Genomic DNA, 8245 nt, shown 5'->3' on the forward strand with positions numbered 1-8245 from the left:
GGGGTGCAACATAAGAACTTCCCAGGGGTCACCCACCCTAATACTACTCTCACCCAAGCATGCTTAACTACGGAGTTTGGATGGGATTCGGTGCAGCTGTGCTAGTATGATCGCACCCAAACCAATAGGTGCAAAACCAGCCTGGCAAAATGTAATTTTTGGGTTTTTGCACTGTGGGGCCCACCTCTACTATGAAAATTCCCATTTTGCCCCTATGAAAAGAGACATAACTGAGGGTTAAAAAAAATTAATAATAATAATAATAATAATAATAATAAATTTACAACTTTAATTACATATTAGTTAAATTAGGTATTATATGCAACATCTAGGGTTGTGTTGTGGGGCCCACACCTACATTGTGTAAATTCCCATTATACCCCTATGGGAAGACACTTAAATGAGGTATGAAATGCATATTTTATACTAATAAATAAATGGGAGGAAATGAATTTATAAACTACTAGGTATTTTATATATATATATATATATATATAGTATGTATGTAATGTATATGGAAATAAAAGGGAGCCAGCCAAACAGACTTAAGGTTGCCCTATATAAGGGTTATAATGGGCTGAGATTTCATAAAAATCGTGGCTGTTGTAACAGTAAGGAGAAAAAGAAAGAAAGGAGAAGAAGAAGAAGAAGGAAAGAGAAGGAAGAGAAAGAAAGAGAAGCGAGGAAGGAACTCACTCACCTCAGGCTGCTCCTAGATCAACTCTGCACCCAGGTAAGTGAACTTACTACTGCAGGAGGGTTAATTAAGTAATTTCATGTAGATTGGGCATCTAAAGTTAGGGTTTTACCCAATTGTTTACTGCCAGGGAATCCCTGTGAGTAGAATAGCTGCCCAGTAAAGAAAGCCCTGATTTCTGTGGGCTATTGGGGACCCAATTGGTAAAAACCCGAACCCTCCTAAACCCTAGAACCTATGACTCCTTTTTCTGTAGGGATTGTGCAATAAGAGCTGGAATAGGGTTGATATAGTGGAAATTCTGCCAAAACCCTAGGAACATAATTTTATTCAAGCTGGAATTATGCAATAGAGGCTGAATTAATTAGGTTAGGTTAGTACTTATAAATGTTCATCTCAAATTGATGGCCAAGGCATGAGAAATATCCTAATTCTGCAGATCTCTTTAAATTCCTAAAATCCTGCAGAATTGGATTATATCAGTTGTGGGTGTAATAAATTGAAACCCAGAATTGGGTCAACTTGGCATTTAACCTTTTCCTTACTGACCTAAGATAAGTAGTGGAATTTCAGAATGAAAAATTGATGCAATTCGGGCACTACAGCAACCATGGTACAGAGTATGAAAAAGGCAGAACCAGATTCTGTAGAATAAAAGGAAGACCGACAGGTCCCAATTGGCCAGCCGGTTTTGACCTAGGTAACCCACCGATTAGGGTTCCCAAAGCCAGATGGGCTGTGTAACAGGTTACTAGACCTTTGTACATAAGTTTGGATTTGTATATATAAGAATTAATGAGAAACACAACCTATGACTGTAGGGTCCAATGTTTGGAATTTCATATGACCTCAAGGACTGTAAGTATGGATGAAACCCCTTCATCCAATGAGGATCTATTAGTGATTCTCTATATCTAATTCTACTATAGAAAATGTTTAAGAAATTAAGGAATCAATATGTATATGAGAAGGAACAGTTATACTTAAAGCAAGTGGGTCAAATGTAGGATTTTGTGATGTACCTAATGATTTAAATATTTGTTGAATAGGGAATATAAGTGACAGTGTGGCAATTTTCTTGAATCTAAGAAGTGAACTTGCCAAAATTGAATACCAAGGTGAGTGGGTGCCCTTCTCAACCCCCAATTGTTTTGGTGTGTTTGTTTAATATTGTTTATGCATTAAATTGCTTGTGTATGTGCATTTACATTTACCTGCATTTATTCTTTGATGGTACTATTGTGATGGAATGAGATGGAATGGAAATGAGAAAGGTAAGACAGATGAGATGGGTCACGTGCAGGTGCCCATATTTGTATGTGTGATTGCAATGATTGGTTGTGCATCATTTAGAATGCTGGGTTAGGTATCACAACCCCAAGTGCAACACCCCTTTGTCCGTAGGGGGTTAGGTACGGACTAATCCCGAATTATGTGGCTGCCTGATCAGCAGTGCACTTGTGATGAGATGTGTGGTATCAATTATGGATGTGAGACAGGATACGATGTACTGTATGCCTGTGAATATCTTTATGATACGGGGTTATCTTTTAGGAGTTAGCCGGTGTGGCCCGGGAACCGTACTGGCACTGGCTGGCTCCTGCCTGCGGCGTACCTTGTATACCTAAGGCCCAACGTACAGGGTAGGGTATGCCACCTACATTGGTAGCACTTATACCCGTAGGTGATGAGACCTAGTAATGAATTAGGAATTTTGTATAGCTAATTAAATGGACTCATGAGAATCATTCTCTATGTGTGAGCATGCATTGCATATGGATGTGTGTGCTTGTTCTCCCCCACCCCTCACTGAGCATTACCAGTGCTCACCCCTTCCATTTACTCCTTCTAGATGTCGAGGTTGGACCCAATATTTTGCCGACTTCCTGCTCTGATTATGAGATAGTGGCTATGGATATCTTGGCCAATCTTCAAGAAGATGGAATCGACCATGGACTCGACTACGAATGCGACGACTGTGCCTATGGAGGCAAGTTCTTCTGAGGAATAGGATGGACTATTCCTATATCTTTTTGTGTATATATTCCTGTTGATGCATACTCTGATGTATATAGTCTACTATTAAGATACTGTAAACTATGGATATTCTCTTTTTGTAAGGTATGTAACTCTCATATGGATAATTGTAAATATATCTTATCACTTTGTTGGCACTGGAGCTTATGTAAGATATTTTTGTTGGACTATGCATATGTATATAAACTCTAATCTTTCGTAGTATAATTGTGGTGTTACAATCTGCCCTAGTCTAGATCTTGGAGAAACAGGCTGACTGGATATAGTGAGATGTCCAGTGCCGCATGCCTTAGCCTATTTGAGGTAGGGTGTGACAGAGTGGTATCAGAGCTAAGACTTGGGAAAAAGTATCATAACCCACAAGACCTTAGGATATCCAGTGTCATAGGACTTAATAAATTAAAAGTTTCAAAATAAAACATCAAATTTAGAGAAACATTGTTGTGGTGATTAAAGATGTCCAATAGAGAAAGGAAAGGAAATATTGTATTTAAACTATGAATGTATATGCACTCTCGGTTAGACACCAAGGCACTAATTTTATGTGAAGCATGCTGTATGACTCATCCTTGCTGAATATGTGTTGAGCCTTTGGGAATTAATCAATTATTTATCTTACAGGAATTCCCAAAAATGCCACCAAGATGTGCTCAACCTCAATATGAGCTACAGCCAAGGAAGAGGGGTCGGGCTGCTAGAGCTACTCCTCATGTGCCAGTAGAGGATAAGGTAAGAAGGAGGACTGCAGCTGGGGTGACCTTACCCTTACATGCATCCGCCCCTGCAGCAGCAGCACTGGCACCTGTGCCACCACCTGCACCACCAGTGATCACAACAAAGGATGTGGTAGCCATTGTAACAAATATGATGCAAGGGATACAAGAAGGGCTACAGCGAACCATACAGCAAAATATGCAGCAGCAAAGAGCAATGGTTGAAGAATTGGTCACTGTCATACGTGCCAGGAAATCACCAGCAAGCCATGTATCTATGGCACCAACCCCTACAGCTCCTGCTCCTAACCCTGTGTTTGCATTTGGAGTTCCAGCCACTGGTCAAACTATTAGTGGACAAACATCCCAAGCACCACCAGCTATGGGAACACTCATAAGGCAACAGACTCCAGGAACCCCTCCAGTAGTATAGGTATGGACTGATACTAGCAAGCTGATGGAAAAGTTTCAGAAGTATTGACCTCCATATTTCAGTGGGGTGACACATGATCCATTGGCTCCTACCAAATGGATAGAAGGAGTAGAGAAGGCTTTCTTAGTTTTGGGCTGTAATGATGAACAGAAGATCTTGTGTGCTACTTACCAATTGCAGAATGAAGCTCATGCATAGTGGAAGGCTGCCACATATCCATACCCCACATGGGACCAGTTTGTAGAAGTCTTCTATGGGAATCACTTTCCTATAAATTTACAAGACAGGAAGGAATTTGAGTTCATGGCACTGGTACAAGGTCCCAGGTCAGTATTAGAGTATTAGCAACAGTTTGAGGCATCGTACTACTTTGCACCTGAGCATATGAAGAATGACAGGGCAAAAACTAAGAAATTTGAGAAAGGGCTGAGATCTAGCATTGGTGCTGTGTTGATTGCACACCGGCTTCAGACATATACTGAAGTGGTTCAGATTTCCAAATCCATTGAAGACAAGCAGAGAGAGGGCTATCTAATTCAGGCAGTGAGGAAAGCCAAGGCAACGGGAACTGAAAGGCAGTTTGGGAAGTTTGTGAAGGGAGCTACATCTACTCCTATTGTGCCTAGGAAGATTGACTTAGGTCAAGCATCTACCTAGCCCCGGCCAGCAACCACCACTACCCAGCCTCTATCTATGAGGTGCTATGTGTGCCAACAGCCAGGACACTTGGCCAGATCTTGTCCCCAGAGGCCAGGAGGGCCAAATATGACTTCTTCATCTGCATCCACCAAGAAGCCACAAGTAGTTGGGAAGGTGCTTGCATTGTTAGCTGAGGAAGCTGACACTGCCCCTGGAGTTGTAACAGGTACAATATTAGTATCCACAGTACCAGCATTTGTATTGTTTGATTCTGGTGCATCTCATTCTTTTGTGTCTTCACATTTTGCTACAAAAATGGGGATATAACTGAAAAAGTTAGCACATAAGTTGATGATTAGCACACCCACTAGGTTTATAGTGGAATTGGAGGATGTATATGAACCATGTGTGATCCAGATGTGTGGTCGAGATATGATAGCCCATTTAATTTGCATATATATGAAGGATTTTGATGTGATACTGGGAATGGACTGGTTGTCAACATACCGAGCTTGTGTACTTTGTGCAGAGAAGAAGATATTGTTTAAACCTCGGGATGGAGATGATTTTACATTTCAAGGGCATAGGAGAGACAAGGCCAAGAAATTACTAATTTCTGCCATACAAGTTCAAAAATTACTAATTTTTGCCATACAAGTTCAGAAATTACTAGAAGGATGTGAAGCCTATTTGGCATGTGTCAGGGATACTACCAAGAAGAATGCAACACTAGAAGAGTTAGAAGTAGTAAGAGAATTTCCTAACGTGTTTCCTGAAGATCTATGTAGTGTGCCCCCAGATAGGGAGATAGAGTTTTGCATTGATTTAATACCTGGGGCAGCACTTGTATCTGGAGCACCATACAGAATGGTTCTTGCTGAATTGAAGGAATTGAAAGAGCAATTGCAGGATTTATTGAAGAAGGGTTTTATTAGCCCCAGTGTATCACCTTGAGGAGCTCCAGTCTTATTTGTAAAGAAAAAAGATGGGAGTATGCGGATGTGTATTGATTATCGGGAATTGAACAAATTGACTATTAAGAACCAGTATCCACTACCCCGCATTGATGACTTGTTTGATCAGTTGCAGGGTGCTATTACTTTCTCCAAGATTGATCTGAGATCTGGGTATCATTAGTTGAACATCAGGGAGAGTGACATACAAAAGACAACTTTCAAGACTAGGTATGGCCACTAAGAATTTGTGGTTATGCCATTTGGATTGACTAATGCTCCAGCAGCCTTCATGGGACTGATGAATAGGGTATTCCATGATATGTTGGATCAGTATGTCATAGTGTTCATAGATGCTATTCTGATTTACTCCAAAAGTAAAGAAGATCATGCAAATCACTTGAGGTCTGTGTTGCAAAGGTTGAGGGAGAAGCAGTTGGATGCTAAATTTAGCAAGTGTGAATTCTGGTCATCACAAGTGAATTTCTTGGGACATATTGTATCTGCAAGAGGCATAGAGGTGGATCCTGGAAAGGTTAAAGCAGTGCTAGATTGGGAGTCTCCAAAGAATGTCAGTGAGATTCGAAGTTTTCTAGGTTTGGCAGGTTACTATAGAAGATTTATTGAAAATTGTGCTTGGATTTCTGCACCTATGACTCAGTTGACTAGAAAAGGAGTCAAGTTTGAATGGACAGAAGAAAGTGAGAATAGTTTCCAAGAGTTGAAGAATCGACTGGTAACAGCTCCAGTCCTTACTATTCCAGATGGTACCTTAGGTATGGTAGTATACAGTGATGCTTCCAAACAAGGTTTGGGATGTGTGTTAATGCAAAATGGAAGAGTGATTGCATATGCTTCCAGACAATTGAAGGATTATGAAAAGAATTATCCTACCTATAATCTGGAATTGGCAGCGTTATCTTTGCACTGAAAATTTGGCATCACTATCTGTATGGAGAAAAATGTGAAATTTACAGTGACCATAAGAGCCTTAAATATCTCTTCACTTAAAAGGAATTGAACATGAGGCAAAGAAGATGGTTGGAGTTACTGAAAGACTATGATTGCACAATTCATTACCATCCAGGGAAAGCTAATGTAGTAGCTGATGCATTGAACCGAAAGCATAAGACTACTACACTTGCTGCTCTCACTACCAATCAGATGTTGATAGAAGAAGCAAGAAAGTTTGATTTGGAAGTAATTACAGAGGTGGGAACACCTAAATATGTGACACTTGCCACCTTTGTGATTGAACCCACCTTATTTGAAAGAATTAAGGAAGTTCAACCCAAAGATGATATGTTAAGACAATCAATGCTATCAATGTTGGGAGACGGAAAGATCCTAGATTTTCATTAAAGGATGGAACTTTGTGGTTTAAAGACAGATATGTGTTCCAAAGGAGGAGAAATTGATAGAGTTGATCTTGAATGAAGCTCATAGCACTCCTTAGTCTTTGCATCCTGGAAGTACCAAAATGTATAAAGATCTGAAGAAACTATATTGGTGGCATAACATGAAAAACGATGTGGCAGAATATGTAACTAAATGTATGAATTGTCAGATGGTGAAGGCAGTGAGACAGAGACCCCATGGACTGTTACAGCCTCTTCCAGTGCCAGAATGGAAGTGGTAACATATTACTATGGACTTTGTGACAGGGCTACCACGGACTAGAAAGGAGAATGATACTATCTGGGTGATTGTTGATAGATTAACAAAGGTAGCACATTTTATACCTATGAAGATATCTCATTCTATGGAGAAATTGGCACAGTTATATATTGATAATATTGTGAGGTATCATGGTGTGCCTGTCAGTATTGTTTCTAATCGTGATTCCCAGTTTACTTCTAAATTTTGGGAATGTGTGCAAAAGACAATGGGGACCAAGATGAATTTTAGCACAGCATTTCATCCACAAATTGATGGACAATCAGAAAGGACCATCCAAATTTTGGAAGATATGTTGAGAGTCTGTGCCATAGATATGAGTTATAGTTGGGATGAGCATGTGCCTTTGATTATATTTGCATATAACAATAGTTACCAAACAACAATTGGTATGGCACCATTTGAAGCTTTCTATGGAAAGAAATGTAGAACTCCATTATATTGGGATGAAGTTGGAGAAAGAAGAATTTTGGGGCCAGAACTGATACATACTACCTCGGAGAAGGTTGATATAATTAGAGAAAGAATCAAGGCAGCCCAATCCAGACAAAAGAGCTATGCAGATAGTAGAAGAAAGCTTTTAGAATTTGATGTGGGTGATAAGGTTTTTCTGAAAATCTCACCAGTAAGGGGTATAAGAAGATTTGAGAAAGGAGGAAAATTGAGTCCCAGGTATTTGGGATCATTTGAGATTTTGGATCGGATTGGCCAGATAACTTACAGATTAGCATTGCCGCCAAAGTTAGAAAGGTTTCACAATGTTTTTCATGTATTAATGCTGAAGAAGTATGTTCCTGACCTTAAACATGTACTGCCTACTATTGAATCATTGGACCTGGATGATGATTTGAGTTATGAAGAAAAACCTGAAGGAATCTTTGATAGAAAAGAACATCAGCTCCGGAATCGTACCATCTCTTATGTAAAGGTGAAATGGAAAAACCACCCAAAGCAAGAAGCCTCTTGGGAAAGAGAAGATGAGGTTAAAGAAAAGTATCCAGAATTGTTTGGATTACCAGTTATGCCTCATAAATTTCGAGAACGAAATTTTTGTGAGGGGGGAAATTGTAACACCCTAACCTAATATTTATACCCC

The 8245-nt window shown here is 39.8% G+C and overlaps 1 protein-coding gene and 1 pseudogene across 1 annotated transcript; one reads left to right on the top strand and one right to left on the bottom strand.

The window, feature by feature from the left end:
* LOC122077684 lies at positions 1 to 118 on the bottom strand (annotated as a pseudogene).
* Positions 119 to 5728: 5610 nt separating this feature from the next.
* On the top strand, positions 5729 to 7111 carry LOC122076425 (uncharacterized mitochondrial protein AtMg00860-like). The gene is made up of 3 exons (XM_042641722.1): positions 5729 to 6281; positions 6560 to 6672; positions 7040 to 7111. The coding sequence occupies exons 1-3, from the start codon at positions 5729 to 5731 to the stop codon at positions 7109 to 7111; spliced, it is 738 nt and encodes a 245-aa protein (XP_042497656.1).
* Positions 7112 to 8245: the final 1134 nt, after the last annotated feature.

The sequence above is a fragment of the Macadamia integrifolia genome, chromosome 4 (genome assembly GCF_013358625.1).
Source record: "Macadamia integrifolia cultivar HAES 741 chromosome 4, SCU_Mint_v3, whole genome shotgun sequence".
Taxonomy (NCBI): domain Eukaryota; kingdom Viridiplantae; phylum Streptophyta; class Magnoliopsida; order Proteales; family Proteaceae; genus Macadamia; species Macadamia integrifolia.

Coding starts and splice junctions, on each gene's coding strand:
- LOC122076425 (XM_042641722.1), top strand. CDS start 5,729: ATGCCATTTGGATTGACTAATGCTCCAGCAGCCTTCATGGGACTGATG. Junction 6,282..6,559: donor CAGTGATGCTTCCAAACAAG/GTTTGGGATGTG, acceptor ATTACCATCCAG/GGAAAGCTAATGTAGTAGCT. Junction 6,673..7,039: donor CAAGAAAGTTTGATTTGGAA/GTAATTACAGAG, acceptor ATGAATTGTCAG/ATGGTGAAGGCAGTGAGACA.